This window comes from Canis lupus, chromosome 29 (assembly GCF_003254725.2).
Source record: "Canis lupus dingo isolate Sandy chromosome 29, ASM325472v2, whole genome shotgun sequence".
Taxonomy (NCBI): domain Eukaryota; kingdom Metazoa; phylum Chordata; class Mammalia; order Carnivora; family Canidae; genus Canis; species Canis lupus.
The window spans coordinates 9,720,757-9,745,054 of record NC_064271.1 but is presented as its reverse complement, the minus strand read 5'-3'; the positions used below and the strand labels follow the sequence as shown (position 1 = coordinate 9,745,054).

The 24,298-nt window shown below is 38.5% G+C and overlaps 1 protein-coding gene across 5 annotated transcripts in view; it reads left to right on the top strand.

Annotated features, from left to right (window-relative positions):
* TOX (thymocyte selection associated high mobility group box) overlaps positions 1-23,926 on the top strand; it is a 299,059-nt gene extending 275,133 nt beyond the window's left edge. For all 5 annotated transcript variants that reach the window (XM_035708521.2, XM_025477802.3, XM_025477801.3 and 2 more), the window contains 4 exons: positions 1,068-1,148; positions 13,373-13,759; positions 21,258-21,409; positions 21,802-23,926. In XM_035708521.2, the coding sequence (XP_035564414.1) occupies positions 1,068-1,148; positions 13,373-13,759; positions 21,258-21,409; positions 21,802-21,838 (657 nt within the window). In that variant the 3' untranslated portion in view covers positions 21,839-23,926. The remainder of the gene's footprint in view (positions 1-1,067; positions 1,149-13,372; positions 13,760-21,257; positions 21,410-21,801) is intronic.
* Positions 23,927-24,298: the final 372 nt, after the last annotated feature.

Genomic DNA, 24,298 nt, shown 5'->3' with positions numbered 1-24,298 from the left:
TGGGAAATTTAAAATAGTTGTATTGATGAAAATACATTTCCATTTACACAGTAAATGGTGAAAAATATTTTATTCTTGAGGGCTGATTTCAAAAGATTGCCAAAAACAGACTCTAAAGCCTTGAAAGAATCAACTTAATGGTAGCCGACAGCCATGTGTGTTCACTTTGCTAATCTTTCATTTTCGACTCTAATGACTCCTTTCTGTTTAACTTAGCGATGTGACCTTTAGCATACCAGCAAGTCATTTTTCAGTACTTTTGCTCAATTTAGGATGATTTTACTTTTATTTTCAAGATGATTCCCTCTGAAAAATGAAAAGCTTCTGTAAAACGAAATTCATTTCAGAACATTTGTACCTTTTCACAATGAGGTGTCCACAGATCCATGTCATCCACTGCCTTCGTTGGAAAGGGCATGACCAGAGCAGGCTACACGGCATGGCATGAGTGCAGTCCTCGGCCACTCAGGGTCCCCATTCCACTCCCAAATGTGTCTTTGACTGTCATAGCTGATTCCTGAGTTTTTGAAAATGGAACTTCAAGGCTCAAAATGTTAAAATAGTGATGAACCTGCAAACTTTGTCACTGTTCCTTTGATTTACTTTTCGAACATAATTGGTCATCTTTGAATCCTGTCCTTGTTTTTATGCCTAGCATGGGACATATATACCAAGATTTTAATGCACTGTAGAATTATCTGCCCATTATACAAATATGAATGACTTCTTTATCCGCTTGTGGTTTCCCTGGGAACCTTCATCAATAGTATCTTTCTAAGCCAACTACCTCCACTCTCAAAGTAACCCAGATAAATCCTTTCATATGCTTAATGTAAATGGAAAATTTTACTATTGTTAATCTTCTTCTTATCTAGTCTATTGCCATACCTCTTAGAAATCTGTTTCAGTAAGAAAACATAATCTTTGGGGAGATATATATTATTATACGATATAATTGCATGTGCGCGCATGCACGTGTGCGCGCACAATTATCATTCCACAGTGTACTTCTCTGGAAACAAAAGCAGATGCACTTTCTAATTTAAGACTCTTTGTTGCTGTTATAGGTCTATAAAAAGAAAACCGAGGCTGCAAAGAAGGAGTACCTGAAGCAACTAGCAGCATACAGAGCCAGCCTTGTATCCAAGGTAACGTGCAATTGTGCAATACTGGGATGGAGTGTGGCCATCTTATTGAAGCCTACAATGGTCATTTAAAAGCATAAAAGATCACTTTAGCATCTCTGCACTATCTTCTTTGTTGAAAAAGAAAGTAAATCCTAAACTAAGGTATACATTTTGGAAATATTTGTTCATACCTTAAGTCCAAATGACATCCTCTGGGCCTTCTGTGAAATATCATCCACCTGTGGATTATTGGTTTTGTGGGTTAGTCACAGTACATTCTTAATGCTGAGCCAACCTTCTATTTCTCCATATCCTCCCCTTAAATTTCCCCTTGCCCCCTGCCCCACACCCCATCCCATCAGCCTTTAGTTGAGAAGAAGCCAACTGCCTCATGACAGCAGCATTAGGTTGTAAGCCTGCCCCCACCCACTCCCAAAAAAATCACAGCATTTCATTTGAAATGAAAACACCACTTAAAAATATTTTATGCTTTAGAATATATATCTTAAACACTAGTCCTTTCTGTGATAAATACTCAAGGGTTGTCTCTCTTTGGTCTCAGATTATGAAAGATAGAGTTCCCTTTACAGATTGCTTAGGGAGGTAACCTCAGAGAGACAGAGCTGATTCTGTAAGCACTTGACAGGATATCCAATCAAGTCCAAATTTGACTATTACTTGGCTCAGAGTAGCTTGTGGCTCTGGACTTCATTCCATTCACCCACAAAAACTGTTTCCTTTTTCATCCAGAAATATCCATTCCTCTTCCAACAACTCTCAAGTAATTCTATAAATGAGTTTTCTATCAGGGAAAATACACACTGAATATATTGATGCAGAAAACAAAAGAGAACACAAAATACAAATGTATGAGAAATTTCTTTTCACTATTGGTCTAATGCAACTTTATGTTCCATTTTTAAGGTATGACATGGTGGGGAAACTTACTATTTATTATTTAACCTTAAAATTTCCAGATCTCCTATACTATCTCACTATGGATCTCATGCTTTCTAGTTTATCTAACTCCTTTTGAAAATATTTTTATTTTCAGCTGATACTATCTCTCATTTCTGTATATTTAAGAATTCACAGAATGCATATGAAATTTTAGCAAAAAAATGAAGTAAAAGATATTAGATCCAATAACAAAAAAAAGAGTTAGAAATTACTACATCTATTCAGCCTTTGGGTTAAATAGCCATGTTGATATTATTCAGATTAATATGCCCCAAATGTAAGAGGGATTTAAAAAAAAAAAATGAGTTCTCCTTATTTCATCTAAGATAAGTTTCTTTTTTGAGCATTTTTTTGAGCATTTTAAATAGAAGCGTAGTCAGAACATTTTATATATGAGAAAATCAATACATAAAGTCTCAATCCCAATACAAAGCACTCTGGTTCATGTTATGCAGATTGCCAGAATGTTATAATACTGACTAAGCCTTTACTTTCAAAACAAGTGTCCTCAGATTTGCTCTTCGCTGCAACTTTTCTTACTGTTCATTCTCAGAGTTGCAACCCTCAGTATACGGCAATTTATATAAATGCTGTGAATTGCCATTTCTACATTTAAAAAACCAAGCACTTTTTTTACAGCTTACTCTGACTTTTTTTTTTCTCTTTGGCAGTAGGAATTTTGCTGGAACTGTTGAATGTCTATTTATGTACAACTATCTATTATGTGTATACAAATTGAAGGAAAATTGCAAATACCCTCTCCAGGTTAGAAAAATGGCCCTCTGATGTTGTACGCGAGCGGATATTCACAATATAACCTTGCAGGCACATACAGAAAATTTACCAACCTACCTTTCCATTGTACACAGACACTTATGTAAAAAATCCATTTCTTTTCCATTTTAAATAGTGACAAGGAAAATAATAGGCATTTATATTCACAGATACACTTTTTCGATGTTATAGTTTTTTTGTGTATTATAAATTATTTCCCTATTCGAAAAGATGTAAAGGTACAATCATAAAAGGCTACATGATAATAACAGCTACAATTCCAGGTAACCACAGTGTACCAGCCATGCTCTGCTTTTTTTCTCCATCCACTCATTCATGTATTCATTTGACAAATTTCCCCAAGCATGTGGTCTGTGCTGAACACTATGCCAGGCTCAGAGGACACAGTGGAGAACAGGCACATATATGTCCCATGGAGAATAGGCAGATATGCCCTTGAAATTTAAGAAGCTTCCGTTTTGTCGGGAAGACCAAGAATGAACACATAAACTAATATATGACCAAGATCTTTGAGAATATAAGCATTTAGAAGGAAAAAAAAAGAAAAAGAAAGAAAGAAGAAAGAATAAAGAAAGAAAGAAAAAGAAAGAAAGAAAGAAAGAAAGAGAAAAGAAAGAAAGAAAGAAAGAAAGAAAGAAAGAAAGAAAGAAAGAAAGAAAGAAAGAAAGAAAGAAAGAAAGAAAAGGTTCTAATAGGGTGGTCTGCAAAGTGCTCTTTGAGGAGGTGACCTCAGAGCTGAGAGCCAAAGGAAGGCAAGGAGCTTGCAAGACACAGAGGGAGCCTAGAGGAGAGCTGATCACACCATAGTATAGCAAGTGCAAAGCCTCCAGAGACAGAAATGCCTCCCTGAAGTCAGAAGTCACTGTGGCTGGAGCTGAGTAAAGAAAGGGAGCATGGTTTGAGGTGAAGCTGGGAAGATGCTCGAGAGCCAAATCACCAGCAAGACCTTGCAGGACATTGAAAGTAGCTGGATTCCTCTTATACAGAGGAAGCCATTGGGTGGGTTTCAGTAGAGGATGGGTAATCAGATTTATATTTATATTTTTATTTTATTAGATTTTACTTTATTTACTTGAGAGAGAGAAAGTGGAGCAGAGGGGGAGGGAGAGGTTCAAGCAAGACCCCACACTGAGCACGGAGCCCAGTGAGAGGCTCCATCTCACGACCCTGAGACCATGACCTGAACCAAAACCAAGAGTCAGATGTTCAACCTACTGAGCCACCCAGGTGCTCCCGATTTATATTTTTAAAAGATCACTTTATGTGCATAGGTTCCCTCAATCCCCACACCTTATCCTGCAAAGCAGGCTTGATTATAAACATTTCACTAAAGAGGAAAAATAACACACAGGTAACAAGTACCCAAGCCCGGAGTTGACCTACACCATCCTCAACCCCTGTGCTGGGCCTTGCTGCTCGTGGGGGCCAAGCAGTGTACTTGACCTGCTTCCTTAAAACACCTCCTGCTGCACAAGTTATGGCAGAGCATTGACATTCTCACTTCTAAGGTCATTGATGTCTATTAAATACTGTATTAACCAAAGTACCATGTCTATTTTCCTAAGTTCCTGTGGGCAAATATTATTTACGCCTCCAGAGCTACATATTTTGGTAGTCTCTATGCAATGCAGTCACTTTGCCAAATAGGGCTCTGCTCCCCTAGACCAATAAATCCTCCCCTTGCTAATTTCCAGCCATGTCAAGTCTGCAACTTCTTGCTGCTTCCACTCCAGGCCATGCTCGGCATCCCACCCGGGGCTGCACAACACCTGCTCCGTGTCAGGCACAAGCGTAGGTGCTGAGAGCACAAAGAGGAGTACAGATCAAAGTAAAATGTGTCACAGTCCTTGAAAAGCTTGAAAAGACTATCTGCTAAAATTAGCTGCTTCTTGGGGAACATAATCAAAAATAGAAACAGCCAGTGAACATTAGCTCCACCTATGAAACTGAGTCATAGGATTAGCGATGCGCCTCTCAATTAGTGACATTCCCGCTTAGATGTACTATGTACCATGGAATCCAGCATATTAATTAACGTGACTCCAGGTCTGAATAAAACTGACATCTACCAAAAATAAAAACACTCAGTGATAGCCAATAAATATCCTAACCTTCATACTTCAAAATGACAACACTGACACATTCTCGGCAAGATACTGAATTGTTTCCAATAATAATAACAAATACAAATAGTATTTTTGCTACAGAGTAGCTTGTGTGTCACACACTGTGCATGGCATTTTCCATGTATCCCTGCTCATCATTATCATAACAACCCTACAAAATAAGACTTAGCCCATTCTCTAGATGGTCTCCAGGCAGAGAGATCAAGTATTCGCCCACAGAACGGAGAGGCCGGCAGTGGCAGACAGGACTCAAACTCTTTGCCATCTTGCTCGAAAGCTTATAGGCTTTTTTCTATCCTGAGTGACTGTCAAATATTTATATCTCTAGAACTACAATAAAATTGTAGTTATCCCCCAATAAATTGTATGCCAACTGTTATGTATTAGACAGCTAAGACTAAAGCTGCCCTGACTTAATGGTGGGGAATAAAGTAGGAGTAGAAGGCGTAGAGCTTTCCAAATCTCGCACACACACACCCCCACTGTGACTCCCTATTCCCCATTACCAAGGGCTGGCCAGAGACACTCAGAGGAATCTGGGGCCTGCAGAGTGTTTGGGACACACTGCTTTTCCAACCGTGCAGTTGCATCACCTGGTCCCATGGAGCCAGTGACAGACCCTGGCAGCAGAGGAGACTGCTCTGAGACTATGCTCTGTGGGCACATTGGAATCTAAGAATTCATGAATAGGAACACAGAGTAGGCAAATACGACACTGGTCATACCCTGGAATAATTTATGCCATCTTTGGCTCTATAATTTAAAGGGAGAAATTGAAGAAATTTCAGAAGAAAAAGCCACAAAAGTGACAGAAACAAAGGGCAGAAGGTAGTAGCTGAGAAGAGAGAATTTGACATTCCTAAGCCTGAAAAACAGACTCAGGCACGTTCAAGCCCATGACAGGCTTTGGCCCTAGGACTGTGGTTACCTGTGCTCCATTTTCACTGACTCTAAAGCATGAAAAAGACACCATCTCAAACTGGAGGAATTTGATCTGAACAGGACATTATTAAACTCTTGGATTCACTGGGTATGCAACTTCTTTCCATAGAGAAATTTAAAAGCAGGAAGCAAAGGTTTATAAATAAAGATTGGCAAAGATTTCTAAGGCATAGGGCATCAAGGAAAGTCTATTAAAAGGCCTTTAAAGTGCCACCAACAACTGTCTATGGCCCATCCACGAGGACATGACCAATCTTACCTAACATGCCACCAACATCACACCGAGAGTTCTCAGAGTGGAATGAAGTCCACAAGCCCTGGGGCCAGGTGGATCTGGGTTCAAATACAGGTTTCCCTCTTCCTAACTTCCATTTCTTCATATAAATTATTCAGCTGCCTGAGGTCTCTAACTTACTCATTTGTTAAACAGAGAAGACAATAGGACGTACATCACAGAGTTTCGATGAGGATAAAATCAGAAACACTGTCCAAATTCCATGAGTCAGGATCTTGAACACAGGAAGTGTTTAATAAATACCAGCTATTTATTATCATTATTATTATTACCACTAGTATTATTGTCAACTTTATTTTTTATGTTGTTGGTACGTGTAAACAGTTTGTGTGTGATAGAAAATTTAGCTGGCTCATATTTTCAACTTGTCTTCAAGTCTGCTTTGATATAAAAGAATTTTTTAAAAAGATTTTGTTTATTCATGAGAGACACAGAGAGAAAGTCAGAGACATAGGCAGAGGGAGAAGCAGGCTCCCTGCAGGGAACCTGATGTGGGACTCAATCCTAAGACCCTGGGATCACAACCTGATCCAAAGACAGATGCTCAACCACTGAGCGCTTTGATATAAAGGAATTTTAAAAGTGACATTAAAATAAGAAAAACTTGCTTCATAGATACATCCTTTTATAAAGATAAGAAATGATCAGGATATTTGAAAAACCTCATCTAAACAGCTTTCCTCATTGAAATAAATGGTCTCTATGAGCTGTTAGAGAGTAAGAATAGTCCAAGGATGAAGAGTATGTACTATTATGAAGGCTAGAGCCCCCTGGCTTGAACATATCATTTAGGATAATTGGGGTTGGGCTATTAAACAAAGCTGAAGGATATATAGTTTTCCATAGAGTCAAGAATTCCTAGACTTGGGTCTAAATTATTATGCTGAAAAAGAATGTATAACTTTAAAGCAATTGGAACTAGTTTCACTTTACCACAAAGACGAGAATTTATATTCCCAAAATGAGTGTTGCATTCAAAGTAGTCACTTTGGGAGGCTACAAACTTATTTTATTATTGCTCCCAGAATTCAAAAGATTTTTGAAACTCCTCTTTTAGAACTGCAGTCAGGAAAAGTTTATGAGCCACATTAGAAAATCAATCTTGTTACATTGTTTTCACACCTCATTCTTTTTCCCAAACATCACCCACATCTAACCCACAAACCTGGCTTCAAGGGACGATTAGCTGTTTCCAAAAATCAAATTCACCATCAAAAGACAAAGAGTTGTCTGAGGATATGTTAAACAGGGTCTCACAGGCTCTAAAGAGAATTCCAGTAGGGAAATTCCCAAATATCCCGAGTAAAAGCAGCATTATTGAAATATGCATACAGCTTCTTAGAAATGCCAACCTCGGAGGCGCCTGGGAGGCTCAGTCGGTTAAGCGTCCGAGTCTTGATTTTGGTTCAGGTCATGATCTTGGGTCGTGAGATCAAGCAGGTTGGGCTCCGTGCTCAGTGGGGAGTCTGCTTGAGATTCTTTCTCTGGCCTTCCTCTCTCTCTCTCTCTGAAAATAAATCAATAAATTTTTAAAAAAGAAAAAAAAAGAAGTGCCAACCTGGAAGGAGACAACAATTGAATGAATATGTTCTAGTTAGTCAAGAGTAATCAGAGACGTGACTCTAAGGTCACACATCAGATAAGAGACTATTTGTACCTTAAGCTGTGGTGCCAAAAGTTACAGGGGACAATAGAAGCTTTTTTAGAAAATGTACAGTGGAGGATAAGATTGAGTCAGATTGGGAAAGTTCCCTATTGCCATGGCCAATACCAAAGAATCACAACATTAAGTTCAACTGAAGGATAATAAATTCAAGAGAAATGATTCCCTTTGTTTGAAATAACTTACAGAACTCATGCCACGGTGAGCTATTGAGACAAATACTGGGTCTGAATTTGAAAATGGGATGGATTATTTTATGACTGTTAACATAAAATTTGCAGCTCTGTAAGCCCAGATCGTGATTTAAAGATAATAAAATCTCATGCTTCAGGGTGTAAGTTAATCACCTGCAAGGCCCAGGAAGAATTTTCCTTTCGGAAGTAACAATGCACAATTGAGTAGGTGCATAAATTTTGTTTAATTTCCAGTGCATCAAGTATTGGTCAGTGCTGAAAACAAGAATCAAATTAGATGGACTATTAATCTGATTTGGTTCAACAACTCCTATATTGTTGCTTCCACTGAGTTTTATGTCTTGTGTTTATACTTTACTATTTTAAATAACAATTGCTTTGTCAGTGTCTCATTTTTATAGCACTTATCGTCCCAGAATGGGGGCATTTATACACTATGCAGTATTGTCTGCTTTATACAAAGTAAATGGGATTGAAACTATCTCAGATAATCAACAATGTGGTTAATAAGAAGTATCTTAAGATTTATAGAGTTGTATCTCTTGTGGAAGATTCTATTGAGAAGACCCAAAAGGTCTCTATTCACACACACACACACACGCTCATTTTGCTGATAGAAAACATCTTTCATAATCGGTGGTCTAAAAGCAACTAGGAAATAGAACTTACTCAGAAACTAATAGAAAAACACATTCCTCCCATAAAAATGCCAGATTCAGGGGTAGATTTTCAGTTGTGTATACAGTGGTAAAATCACATTTGCCAGGTGACCTACCCAAAGGACACACCTCCAAAGAAAGGTGGTTAGTGTGTTTGAAAATAGAAACTAGTCTAAATTACTTAGTTTATATGAGAAAGCACTTTTAATTTATGAATGGTAGGTATAGAGATCTTCATAAACAATCTAATTGATTTGCAAAATTGTAGCCTTACTTTCAAAGTTTAATTAGAAGAAAGTGACAGAGTAGATTAAATTTATGATTTCTTCATATTCCGGTTTAATCAGATTATGAATTCATGGCACTTTGCTGTGGCAAATGAACTTATTCTACCTATCTTTCGAAGCAATAAAGCAGCTCTGTAATTAATAGACAGTTTGTTGTATTAGTCTGATTAAGAATTAACCAGAAGTGAAGCCAGAAGCATGTTTTTTGCCACATAAAGATACAAAATCTCAAAATATAGCTTCCTTGTGGCCCACCATCCACCCGAGATCCAGTGGAGAGTAAAGGGCAGGGTATCTAACCAAAGGACAGAGTGTTATAATTTCTCATCACTACTGGAAACGTATGGTTCATGCTGACATCAAAAAGAGTGGAAAAGACCACTCTGATATTCTGTGAGCTTTCAAGGATTTCAGATCTTTCCTCATCCCTTTGGGGTGAGGAAAGAAGAATGGGAAGAGGAACAGCAGATCTTGTAGGGAGTTTCAGCAAGGGCAACAGTGACAGCATGGAGTCTTGTTCAGGAACAGTCATTCAGTCATTCAACAAACATGTTTGCGTTCTCTATGTCCTGTCACTATGCCAGATGCATGTGACACAGAGATACAACTTTCTACCATAACAGAAATCCCTTCCTTGATGATGCAGAACTATTGTCATAAAGATAGAATACAGGGAGAGAGCCTCTACTGGCGTTTCTATCGTGGATAGGCACATGGCTAGGCACTGGACACGTTATCCATCTTGTCATATTCAACAATTTAGAAAATATAGGGAAAACATGTAACTTCCCAAAAGTCTTCCTCCCTCCATATTAAAAATTATGTTTCGAACGCTGTTTAACTTACCATTTTGGGGAATCTTATTTATTTGCTGGTAGTCTGTCTAGGGATTAAAAGTACTAGTTCGAAATAGGTTTGGCATTACTGATCTTTACATGCCTTAGTGTGGAAAAGATAAATGAAAAATAGCCAGATAGACATGTATTGTGTAATTACCGTGAGAAAATAGTCTTCACAAGGTTGGCAAAAAGTATCTCAGATTAGGTTGGAATCTATCTTTATGTACCTATGTCTCTATATCTCCATCTCTGAAAGAATCTATCATCTCTCTATATGGTGGACTACATGCTATTATTCCAAACGTGGAATTCAGGAGAGTTTGGTTCATTATTTATTTTGATTTTGCCATTGAAGAAAACCATTAATATGTACATGCCTTAGCTCTTCTAGGCTGTAATTGGGAAGCCCCCAGCTTCCTAATTCCTTCAAGGAATTGTGTCACTGTCCTTAGCCTAGAATATGAACTACACTATGCAGATGGTTTTTCAGGCATCATGAAACTATAAATTAGTGTAATATTACACCTGGATTGTGTAATTTAAGTATGCATTTTGAGGCAACAGAAATTAGCTTATTTCAGGCAAGAGAGGACTATTTAAATTGAAATGTAGTTCTATTTGCCATTTCAAATGTGTATTTGTAATTTATTAGTTCTTCTGAACTAGTGTTTTCCCTTGAAGACGATTCTCATGAAATGACCCATTGAGAAAAGGTTTCTGTAATTCTCAGCTGGAGATTCACCACACACATTAGCATACTGAAGGCACTCGCTTTTCCCCCTACACGTTTTATCCTGTACCTTGTTTTTTCTAAGACATTTATTTTTCCACAAATCCCACCTCCCAATACAATGTAGAAACTGTGTGTGTCAAGGTGTGACGTGGGTGTTGTACCTGGAACTTCTTGCCAGGACTGGCTGCAGGCCCACGAAGCTGACCCCTCTGCTGGCCAAGCGTCTGGACTCACCAGGATTAGTCATTTCTATTCTATATGCAGCCTAAGTCTATTTCTTGAAGGTTGTTCAATTTAACAAATATATTTATTTAATCACACTGCTGTAATCCCCGGGATGTTGGTATGATTATGTCTGAACAACATGTCATACGCACCTCAGGGCATTTTGTTTATATGCACACACATGCATATACAAGTTCAGGTGACCTCTCTAAACTCTATATGGACAGTATTGCCTGATAACGAGGTGATTATTGGCTAGAGAAATAAAAATGAAGACATTTTACAATCCACGTATTTCAGAGCTTTGATAGTATGGGCCATGTGAGTGATTTTTCTTCTATTTAAATTAAAAACATCTATAAAGCAAGAAATAAAGATGCACTCACATGTATTAAATTTTATAGATATCTATCATGTGTAATAGTTCTTTTCCTGTAGGGACTTGATGCAGTATGTGACTAAGTAGGAAATTAGCCCTTGTGCAGCAGGCTAAGGAGGAGGCAGTAAACACAATGAAACCACTTTCCCGGATGACTTAACCACACAGACACACAATCAACACATAATCTTCTTGGCATATATGGAATGATTTTCGAGGCATATCACTGCAATACATGTTATTCTAATGTAGAACTAGTCACTGTTTACACAGCCGGAATTAACCTATTTGACCTTTCCCTTGAATTGTTCACTACTCTGCACATCAGCAATAGAATTTTTAAGTGGAAGCAAAAAAAAAAAACAAAAAACAAAACAAAACTACTACTTTTTTTTTAATTGAAAGCACCATTTAAGTCCTGCATTTCACAAAGCTTCTTTCTTCCAAAGCCATCCCTTAAAAATATGTGTGAACAATTTCTGACATTTTTAATGTTAATACAGAAGACAGGAAGTCTGAATGTCCGTTCCTGTTTCATAAGGCAGCATCAAAATGGACACAGGGATAAATATTATAAGGAGAGGTTTCTTCAGAGGGGTTCCCAGGACCCCAGATTCCATAGCTTGGTATATTTTCATGGAGGTCAGTTGTGTCCTTCCTCTGGAGAGAGACTGTAAGGGGCTGATCATTGGTTTACCCCAGCCTACCTTTCTGAGTCCGCACATAGACACACCATGGTTCTCATTGTGGTTTTCATTTCATTTTCCTACACTAATGGGGAAAAATGAGTTGCACTGCTAGCAGTGTTCTAGGCTGACTTTTGAAATGAAGTTCCCACGTTGTGTTTCGGGTCATCTTGCATGATGACCAGTGTCCCTAACAGGCAGGTCCATTGATGGATGGTGCTGCGTGTTGCAAGAGGGTTTCAGAAAACCCTGCCACAGATCGTACCAAGAACTCATTTGACTCATAAATGGAATAAGCATGATATCAAGTTTGCAGAATAAGGATATTTGCATTCTCAAGACATTATTTTGACAAAGCAACTTTTTTTTTTTCCAGAAGGACATGGTAGTATGTTCCTTCCCCAGCTGTTTTCACTTCTCCCTGTTTATTTTATTAACCTCTTCCTCTCAGCAAAAGTAGGAGGTAGGTTCTTGCCCCAGAAGAAACACTTCAGGGTTAATTCTTGATTCTTTTCAGCTCCCACTGATAGGTCTAGTTTTTAAGTCAATGAAAAGATTATTAGGAAATGGCCTCATGAAGGTATAAAAAAAATTAGGGCAAAATTGTATTAATTTTGATGGAGTCAAAAATTTCTAAGAGAGATTATTTTTATCCTGTTCATTATGGGGGACAATTCATCACCAACTTCTTTAAAAAATCAAGATGAATTCTATGGTTACTTAGAAGCTATATTAATGTGGTTTTATATGACTTCAGAAAGGTATTTCAGAACTCCTTTTCCCATATTCATTTCCATCAACCAGCTTTGTTTTCTTTGTGCAAATATCTAGGCCAAGGCTCCTTAAGAATATAAAAAGGAAACATAAAAAATGAAACATACAATCAATAAAAGAACCCCTGAACTGAATTACTTTCCAAGTGAGCTATACTTGTATTTCAGATCAAGGCACTGATGACATCCCCTACCCCCACCCCACGACCATCATCTTGTTCATTGTCTGCATGATGAGAGAAGCCACCAAGTTAGAGCTTGCATTTAGATAAAGAAAAAAAAAGTCATTAGAAATTGTTGTTGTTGTTGTTTTAAAGATTTTGCTTATTAATGAGAGACACACAGAGAGAGGCAGAGGGAAAAGCAAGCTCCCTTCAGGGAGTCTGATGTGGGACTCGATCCCAGGACCCCGGGGATCACCACCTGAGCTGAAGGCAGATGCTCAACCACTGAGCCACCCAGGTGCCCTGGAGATCGTTTTAGATTTCACAAAGAGGCAAATTAAGCTCAGGTTTGTATAAGTTGCATTACAAATAATGGTGGAGGACTTCTTAGATAAGAGGCAAGAAGAGTAACAGGTGTTGATTCCCGTGGGAGGTCCCGCGGACACTCACTGAGCACCTTGCTGCTAGAAGTCAACAGCCCGTGTGTCCGTCTCTGAACTCTGCTCTTGTTTGTTTCCTCAACAGAGCTACAGTGAACCTGTTGATGTTAAGACATCTCAACCTCCCCAGCTGATCAACTCAAAGCCGTCAGTGTTCCATGGGCCCAGCCAGGCCCACTCAGCTCTGTACCTAAGTTCCCACTACCACCAACAACCAGGAATGAATCCTCACCTAACTGCTATGCATCCCAGTCTCCCCAGGAGCATAGCCCCCAAGCCGAATAACCAAATGCCAGTGACTGTCTCTATAGCAAACATGGCCGTGTCCCCCCCTCCTCCCCTCCAGATCAGCCCACCTCTTCACCAGCATCTCAACATGCAGCAGCACCAGCCACTCGCCATGCAGCAGCCCCTTGGGAACCAGCTCCCCATGCAGGTCCAGTCTGCCTTACACTCACCGACCATGCAGCAGGTATGTGCTCGCGCTCTGGACTCTTCTGGCTAAAGAGGGGGAATATGTGTGTTCTGTTCTGTTTAATGGAGAATAAATGGAAGATAATCAACAAATAGCTTCTTTTCTGAAAAATAATAATTTACAGGTGGTGAGTTTAGGCATTATACGATCACAACAATGGATTGCTTCTTCTTTTCCTAATCTCTCGCTGGCTTCTCACCACATTTCTAGAAATCACATTTATTTCTTTTTTTAAAAGATTTTATTTATTTATTCATGACAGACACACACACACACAGAGACAGAGAGAGGCAGAGACACAGGCAGAGGGAGAAGCAGGCTCCATGCAGGGAGCCTGAGGTGGGACTTGATCCAGGTTCCCCAGGATCACGACCTGGACTGAAGGCGGTGCCAAACCACTGGGCCACTGGGGCTGCCCAGAAATCACATTTCTAATCACCCTCCTTGTTTTCGGCTCCTTGAGTAAAGTACATTTGTAATTTTGAGGCACCAATTCCTACTAAAGACCTCTTTGGGCCTGAGGATTCTACATTAAAAAAAAAAAATTGTTTGGAAAGTCTTGCTTGGTTTGCCTGTTGAGTCCAATAAATGCTGCAAAATGAAATAAGACCCATTGTTTTTGGATGTTCAGAAATATCAGATAGATACAACCTTTAAAGTACTAAGAAATAAAAATGTTAACTGGAGTTTCATTTAAAAATGGATATATGGCTTCTGCACAAATCAGAAAGCACAGGAAGTTTGGAAGCCTCTCTGTCTATACTCCCCAATCACTGAAACTATTTGTGTGCAATCTTAGCCTAACTGTCCTTTGAAGTCAAATTTTCTTTTAGGATTTGGTGTTATTTTAAAATTTTAAAATGAGCAAATGGTACAAACAAAACTCAACATGAAGTAGTCAAGAATCCTGAAAACTTGTTTTAAAACTGTAAATCAAGGTAAAAACTACAAATCATGTCAAATTCATCTATCACTTTTATAATCCAATTTCTCTGTTGTTCCCAAAGCTATAAATAAATATGCAAACAAAAGCTTCCTATTGAGAACTGATATCTAACCCTCTGTGGAATTTGAGTCTATAGTTGGACCAGGGTGGGGTGGAGAAGAGGAAGAATAAGAACCAAATATACTACCCCAAAATTTATTTTTATAAGATGTTATTTATTTATTTTCAGATAGAAAGTGTGGATTGGGGGAGAGGCAGAGAAATCTCAAGCAGACTCCCCAGTGAGTGTGGAGCCCCAATAAGTGCTTCCCCCCAAATTTATTTTTATTATAATTGTAAGCAAGATTTATGAGAGCTGACTATAGCAAATCTTAATATGTTACTTTACCTTGTGTTTAGTTTCAGAAAAATTATAGTGCAGGAACTAGCATTATCTTTATTTTACAAGCAAGGAAACTCATGCTTGGCGGAGTTAAGTCATATGCCCATAAGAGTGCTGGAATTTAAAACCCAGGTCTGTTCAGAAATCAGAGCCTGGATTCTTCTCTGCTAGGCCTGCTGCCTCTCATAGTCATTCTTATAGACTATGACCAGTTTTGTCTTAGAAAACCTGTCTCCCAAGATTTTGGATGGCCTTTAAATCCTTGTTAGCTCTAAGATTAAAATGATAGAGCGCAAATGGCCCAAAGTCTCTTCACCAAAGTCTTACCTGGTCCCTAAGCCAAAGATATTGATAAAGCTCTGATGTCTTACTTATCCATATTCAACAGACTAGCTCTCGATTCACTAGGGAAGAAGACTGGGGAAAAGTCTGGCATCATGCCTTGTCCACAGTGGTGTCTGACATTCCTAGAGCCAAATTTCCACTCTTTCTAGCAGAGGTCACTTGCAATAAAAGGGACACTCTTGGGTGTCCTTGCATGTGAATGAGCCAGTAGTGTTTGTGTAAAGAATGAATAGTTTGAGGAACTCAACCCTACATTGTTGGATTGACTCCTGCCTGTGGTGCTGCCTGGCTGAGGGCAGGTGTTCTGCTCACCACCTTCTAGCATGAGTCTGTTTCTTCCCAGAGAAAAGAATAGGGAAAGCACAGTCCCCACCACCAAGTTGAGGGCTAGAGCTCTCTCCAGAAAGGACACTTTCTTCTAATATATCTGCTCTGAGATGGTTCCTTTCTCAACCTATACAAACACCTTGGATGAGCGAGCTGTGATCCTGAGTAGTTTTCAGACATTTCAGAATTACATAAGGCCACATGTAAAAACTCAAGAGATTTGTCTTTCTATAGAGAATCAGAACTGAATAGGAAAAAATAGAACAGATTACATTGGACACGTTATTCATCAATCTTTAAGTCAGTTCTATTAGTGTATCTCAAAAAGTATTCTTACCGAGATGGTAGGACCTGATTTCAATCTACATTAATAATAGAAGACAAAAAAATAAAAAAATAAAAAAATAATAGAAGACAAAATGGCATGATCCCCAAATGCAGAGTAAATAGCTAAAAGACTACAGTGACTAACGTCACTTTTAACAATGCCTTGATCACAGTGGGTGAAGTGAAATCACTGTTGAATGGACAAATGAACAAGTAAGCAATTAAAAAATGAGTAACAGAAATGTTTAAATACCAGAAGATGTTATAGGTTAGTTTGTAGAATCTCAGTTCTTTGGAAGCATTTTTTTAATTGCATTTATTCAGAAAAGATTAACTGAACCCCTAGCATATGCCAGGCACTGTCTAAGCTCTGGAAATTAAAAGGTAAATGAGAACAGGTAATGAGGCCTCTGTCCCCATGCAGCTGACATCAGAGTTGGAGAGTGGTGGTGGTGTAGTGGTGGTAATAAAGATAAACAGATAAATTAGTAAGATCTTGTGGGGGGAAAAAAAAACTGAACAGGAATTCAAACTGCAGATTGTGCAGAGACATAGCACCTTTAGCCAAAATGGATAAAGAAAGCCCCTGTGGAGGGCTGGCAGAGACAAGTGAAGGCAGAGAAGAGAAAGCAGCCTATAGGAATCAGAAGGTTGGGATGGGGGTGGGAGCTGGGTAGCCCAGTAGGTTAGGCATCTGCCTCTGGCCCAGATCATGATCCCAGAGTCCTGGGATCGGGCTTCCTGCTCAGCAACAAGTCTGCTTGTCTGCTTCTCCCTCTCCCCGCTCCTGCTTTCTCTCTCATTCCGTCATAGATAGATAGATAGATAGATAGATAGATAGATAGATAGATAGATAGACAGACTGACAGATATAGGATGAATGGACAGATGGATGTAGGAAGAGTAGGTAGGGAAAACCAGCAGAGGCCAGAAGTAGAGAGGAGTTTAAGGCTGGAAGGACCCCTTTGGTAATGAGCAGGGCTGGTCCAGGACCTGGGAAGGAGGCCAGTGAGGAGTACAGTGAATTAGGGGAGAGCCATGGGGAATGAGGTCAGGGTCATGGGCAGGTCATTGGAGTAGGATCCTCAGGTCAAGAGACTGACATCTGCAACAAGTTGATAATCTAAAATCAGGATTAAAAAGTTGTTAGCAATGATGTAACTCAATTTATTAAAACCTTAACAGTCTGCAGGCCAATGTTCAAGTTCTCAAAGTTGGTTTTTATCCTGAAGATGTTTGCTTCCGGGTGCAGGGACCATGTTCACATGAAAAGAAAAAAAAAAAAAAGAAAGAAAGAGAGAGAGAGAAAGCAAGTAAATGGCTACCGTATTTTTAAAATAATCTCATATTTCAGTATTACTTTAGCTATTTTATTATCCTTCTGAAAAATGAATATATCCTACAAAAACGATTGTATAGTCCACCAGGAATAATAGTTTCATTTTTTCTAGAATAATATTTTATACACCAAACCCATGGAGCTGCCTTTTTTTTTTTTTTTTTTTTTGGTCCAGTTTCCTTGCTTTTTTTTTTTTCTGTTCACTATATTGTCGAATGAGGTCACAAGAAAAAAAATCATTAATATCTGTCAACTTCCTTTATAACCTTAAGAAAAAATCTTTGTATGATATCACACAGACAGATTTTCAATTTCCTCATGTAATAAACAGCTGCTTTAGGATTTGGGTGTAATTTAAAGGTTTAAAAAAATCACATTGAGATTGATGAATAAATCAGTTGCGAAGACAAAAACATTGATGCCTGTTGAAAATACCTCTCCAGACAGGCAGGAAATGAAATTAGTTCCCAGTAAAGTGTGGATATGAGGATCACTGTTTGGTTGTGCTACAGGCTTTTTAGGACTTGCAATGGTGGCACAACAAAACTGCTAGGGCTACAGAAATCTAATTAAAGAGCAAATGTCCCTTCTGACATCAAATCAATCTTTATCACGTTTTCTATTTTTATTTCAATCTGGCACCAGAAAATGAAATTTAAAATTCCAGGCATGCTACGAAACAGTTGGTGATTTTTCTCTTGAGCATTAAAATGCAAAATATTCAGCCTTGTTTAATTAGACCGCTAAGCAAACATTTTCCAAAAATGTGTATCATCACTGTTGTTTCATATTTACATCAATAATAAAAACGTTCTTAGCTCTAGGTTCAACCTAGAGCTCTTTATTAGTAAAAAAAAAAAAATTTTTTTGCATTTTCCAAGTCAAGAGCATGTAAAATAATGTTACTTCAGGCTTTACTCATATTTTTCTTGATCCTTGGTTTGATGTTACTGATATTAAATTTAGACATTGAGGTTAGTTGAATTTTCAATCTTTGAACTTTGTAGATGACAGATAAATTTGGTTTTATAAACTGAAGTTACCCATTTAATCTTAAACTAATAGCTCGAAGGTTAGTATTCTCCTGATAGTCTCTTACCCAACCTTGAGGAACCATTTTCATTTGATGGGAAAAAAGCAATGGTGCTTTCTGTTGTTGATTGTGATTTGTGTAGGGTTGGGTAGAAGGGAGTTGGTTTGTTTTTGTTATTTGCTCTCTCATCTATTGGTATGCCTGCAACTAACTCAGGATATTTCCAACTACTCTTTTCTTTTTTTTTTTTTTTTTTTTTGGCACTTGTTTACTTTTAGGTTATGTTTTGTCCATTGTGCAAAAATCCAATATGGAAAACGTTGCATTAAACCACAGGAAAGGGGCAGCCTGGGTGGCTCAGCGGTTTAGCGCTGCCTTCAGTCCAGGCTATGATCCTGGAGACCCGGGATCGAGTCCCATATCAGGCTTCCTGCATGAAGCCTGCTTCTCCCTCTGCCTGTGTCTCTGCCTCTCTCTCTCTGTGTGTCTCTCATGAATAAATAAATAAAATCTTAAAAAAAAAAAAAAAACATAGGAAAGGCCCTGGAATTTACACATTTATACACTCCATGCCTTCCCAACAGTACTCTGTGTTTAACTTTATTCACTGAAAAATATGATTTATTCAGCCACTACTATAGGCTAGACCTGAGAATAGCCAGTAACCAATGCACACACTCTCTGATCGCAAGTCCCCATGGCCAGAGGCTTTAAGACAAGGGCTAAAATGGAAGTCAACAGAAGGCTCCTCTCCTTAAGAGTTTTGTCCTGCTGTTTCCCCAGTAACACACTATACCCTAAGGAAAAAAATCAAGTGAGCTGGATGATAAGCCCACAAAGACTATATATAGGGTGGCTCAGTCAGTTGATCATCCAGCTCTTGGTCTCAGCTAGGGTCTTGATCTCAGGGTCATAAGTTCGAGACCTGCGTTGGGCTCTGCACTGGGTATGGAGCCTACTTAAGAAAGAAAAAAAGGGGATCCCTGGGTGGCGCAGCGGTTTGGCGCCTGCCTTTGGCCCAGGGTGCGATCCTGGAGACCTGGGATCGAATCCCACGTGGGGCTCCCGGTGCATGGAGCCTGCTTCTCCCTCTGCCTGTGTCTCTGCCTCTCTCTCTCTCTCTCTCTGTGACTATCATAAATAAATAAAGAAAAAAATATTAAAAAAAAAGAAAGAAAAAAAGATAATATTCTAGGACCATAATGGAATGAATACATTTTATCGAAGCCAGTGGGACTCGTTGTGTGACAGAGATATAACCTGGTCTGGACAAAGAAAGTAAGTCAGCCAGGAAAGGACTGGAGAATCAAACATCTAGTTATACTTCTTACTTTTCACTTTCCTCTTTTGGAAAATGTTTATGGCTTGAGCTGCAGGGTTGTCTACACAAACATACTTATTTTCCACAAACCAGTTGTTAAATGAGGAACATTCTCTTCCTTTTAGTCTGTGTGAAGTCAAATAGCCAGGCTAGCTGAATTCTCTACCTTTCAGTGATGTGTTTCTAATCATTCAAAGGTTTGTCTTTCATCCACAGTTTTGGTGGGAGTTAGTGTGGACATTGGCTTGCAGTCTTTATCACTGGAATGGAAAATAAATTAATACCTTAAAGCCAAAATGGAGAATGGAAGACATTTGATAATAGGTACCTTTGTTTCCCCAAGGGACACTGAAACAGGAATCAGAGTCTAAGGAAATATCCTTAAAAATCAATCCTCTGATCATTCTGCTGAGTTAAAACAAAAACAAAAGCAAAAACAGTAAAAACTCAGTATTATGCCTTCCAAAGCAAGTAAATGGGAAATGGCTCCTTTTTAAATCTCTTGATTTTTCTGTGGTTAAAAACCATGTATAAAATCCACAGCAGAGACAACCACGAGATTAATTAAGTTGCTTTTTTTTTTTTTTGTCATTTCCAGCAAAGCTTGCCTATGCTGCTCTTAAATTCACCAGATAAGCTAAAAATAAATCTAGTGTATAATGCTTTTTGTTTACCAGATATAGCTATATACTTCAGAGATTCTGTCCTTGAATTTTTAATAGCTTTGCAAGGATTAAAAGTCAACACTTCACCATACCAGTGTATTAGAGGAATCTTCCTGAAGTCTGATTATTATTTGCCAGTTAATAGACTTTTCAATTAAAAAATATTTGCTCTGTCTTAGACTTTTCCTTCTCTGTGTTTTCCAGTGGCAAGTTGCTTTGAATCTCTTTCCTTATATTAGTCCAACAACTGTTAAAAAGCTTTGGTTGAAATTTTTTAGCTGAGAAAGAAGTACAAATAAAAGAAGAAGCAGATGGTCCCTTTGTGATTGAATGAAGAAAACGGGTTTCGAGAACAATATGTGAATAGGTGTAGTCTAATAAAACACTCAGCCACCTGCTGCCTGAATCCTTCAAAAAAGATTCTGTTGCATATTCTGGGGATTAACTATTAATGTATCCTTAGGTTTGATGGAAAACATAAACTGAGGGGTTAGGTCTTTTTCCCTTTGTTCTGATTGAGTTTGGCCTCTCCATATTTTAAATTGTTTCTCAATTCAGTTTATCAGCTCAAGAGTATATAATTAAAGGTTTTCTCACACATGGTTCACTGAAGGAAAGATAAGAATGGGCCTGTGGGCACTTCTTTTCTACCTTTGTTTTAAGTTCTCTGGGCCCTCTGGATACGTTTGCCCTTGCAAAAGACACTAAGAAGGCCGTAGTTGTGTTTGCAAACAATGGATAAATATTTAGGGGCTTCTCTTCCTAAAAAGGCACTCTGATCCTTATTTGTGGATGTGCTTTCCCTTTCAGGGATTTACTCTTCAACCCGACTATCAGACTATAATCAATCCTACATCCACAGCTGCACAAGTGGTAACCCAAGCAATGGAGTATGTGCGTTCTGGGTGCAGAAACCCTCCCGCCCAGCCGGTGGACTGGAATAACGACTACTGTAGTAGTGGGTAAGCGGCGGGCCACCGCCACCTGGTGGACCGCGGGCCTCATTGCATGCTCCGCGTGCCCTGCTCCCTCCTACGTGGACCGTCGTCCTTCCTCCCTGCTTCCTAAAAGCTGATCTGGACCGGCTCCCTGTTGCTGAAAGCAGAAGACATCAGTCCGGAGGTCTTTAAGCAGTTCTAGCCATTCCAGGAATAAAGAAATGCCTGTAGATCCCTGTCCGATTGGCCTGGGCCCATCCCCGGTGCCCCTCTCCATCCCTCAAGCTAGAACAGATCCACAGCCACACACACACCCCCCACCCCCCCAACCTCCACCCCCCACTCCCCACCCCCGCGGTCACCTGTAGCTCTAGTCTTATAACAGGGCATTGCCTGTCTGTTTTCTCTTCATACAGGGGCATGCAGAGGGACAAAGCACTGTACCTTACCTGAAAGTCTGAACACCTCTTCTTTCCACTGAGGAATTCAGGGAAGTCTTTTCACCGTGGATTGCTTTGTACAGCCAAGGCAGTTCTCCATTTTATTAGAAAATACAAGTTGCTAAGCACTTAGGACCATTTGAGCTTGTGGGTCACCCACTCTGGAAGAAATAGTCATGCTTCTTTATTATTTTTTTAATCCCTTATGGACATTGTTTTTCTTCTTCCCTGAAGGAGATTTGGACCATTCAGATTTTATGTTGGTTTTTTGCTGTGAAGTGCTGCGCTATAGTAACTGCCTTAGCAACTGTAGATGTCTCGGATAAAAGTCCTGGATTTTCCATTGGTTTTCATAATGGGTGTTTATATGAAACTACTAAAGACTTTTTAAATGGCTTGATGTAGCAATCATAGCAAGTTTGTAAATAGCATCTATGTCACACTCTCCTAGAGTATAAAATGTGAATGTTTTTGTAGCTAAATTGTAATTTGAAACTGGCTCATTCCAGTTTATTGATTTCACAATAGGGGTTAAATTGGCAAACATTCATATTTTTACTTCATTTTTAAAACAACTGACTAATAGTTCTATATTTTCAAAATATTTGAAAAAAAAAACGTATTCCCAAATGATTTTAATTTAAAAACAAAATTGGCTTTGTCTCATTGACCAGACAAAAAAGAAACTAGTGTTAAGGGAAGCGCAAACACATTTATTTTGTACTGCAGAAAAATTGCTTTTTTGTATCACTTTTTGTGTAATGGTTAGTAAATGTCATTTAAGTCCTTTTATGTATAAAACTGCCAAATGCTTACCTGGTATTTTATTAGATGCAGAAACAGATTGGAAACAGCTAAATTATAACCTTTACATATGGCTCTGTATTATTGTTTCTTCATACTGTGTCTGTATTTAATCTTTTTTTATGGAACCTGTTGCGCCTATTTATGAAATAATAAATATAGGTGTTTGTAAGTAAATTTGTTAGTATTCGAAAGAGGTTTCTTTGATGTTTTAACTTTTGCTGGCAAAAAAAAAAATTCACGCTTGGTGTGAATACTTTATTATTTAGTTTTTACAGTGACATGAATAAAGCCAAACCTACTTTTCATTTAGCAGCAAATTAAAGTAACCAATCCTTATTTCTACCTTTCTTTGGTTGACGCAAACAAAAACCTGATATCTAAGAACTTTCTTTCTTCGTACAATATGACAGAGAATTGCCCTAAAAGTCACACAAGCTCCAAGACTAAACAGATGGGTACTTGATCTGAAAAGGGTTGCTTCTTGGTTCTCAGCTGGTTTGGGTCAATTCTGTAAACTCTCCTCCAAGAAAAAGAAAAAAAAAAAAAAAACCATTGAAATCTCATCACCTAAAATTCCTCAAGCTGCATGCTTTTCACAAAATCCAGAAAACATTTAGGAATTAAAGCAGGGGTGGGAGGCAGGAACAGGAGAGCGTACTCTGGAGAATATGCCTACAAATGAAAGGTGAGTAACCAGACAGCAAAAAAGAAAAAGAAAGCATTCCAAATTTGAAAGCTATTGACAGAAATTGAGATTCTTGCTGTCTTTTGTGCCTCTACAAGCTACTTCTCTTTCCAGAATTCTGAAGTCTTCCAAGAGAATTCAGAGAGTACTAGAGATTTGCTAGGGAACCAAAAGGTTTGAGAATCTGGCTGAAGGTTTGCATAGCTTTTATATCAGGAAGAGCTAGCAAATTACTCCCTTACAGGGGATTGCATAAAGAAAGCTGGTCTGGTTGGAAATCAAGAGGATGACTGATGTCTCTTTCATGGAATGTGTGAAATAAACTTAGCAATTTAACTAAATACAAATATATGCATTGTGTAATCCAGTCAGAGTTAAAAAGACAAAAGGTATGCTTGCTTTGGAATGATTTTAGGCATTGTACAACCTTGAATCACTTGAGCATGTAATAACTAATAAATAATGCAGATCCAATGTGATTATTAAAATGACTGTAGCTGAGAGCTCTAATTTTCCTGTCTTGAAACTGTATAAGAACTCATGTGATTAAGTTCACAGTTTATTGTTTGTCTGTTTAGTATTTTAGAAATATACCAGCACTACTAATTACTTAATGTCTTTTATTTATTATATTATGATAAAGTAAAATTTTCACTTGCATTAAGTCTAAACTGAGGAGGTAATTACCGGGATGAGAACAACCAGCTTTGACTTTGACAGGCAGTTTGTACAGGGAAGTACGATGTTGTTTACAGCTTTTCTAGAGCAGGTGTGCAACCAGGGTAGAGAGAGTGTTAAAACTCGATACCAAAAAAGGGTAAAAAAAAAAATGTAAATAAAAGAAAGTACGTCATAAATAAAAATTATTACCATGCGTGACCGTATTCTATTTGAATATCCATCAGTCTCTAAAGGACAGACCCAGTCAGATGACAAATTCCAAGTACATTTCATGGCAGGAGTGATGAAGCAGAGTAGGAA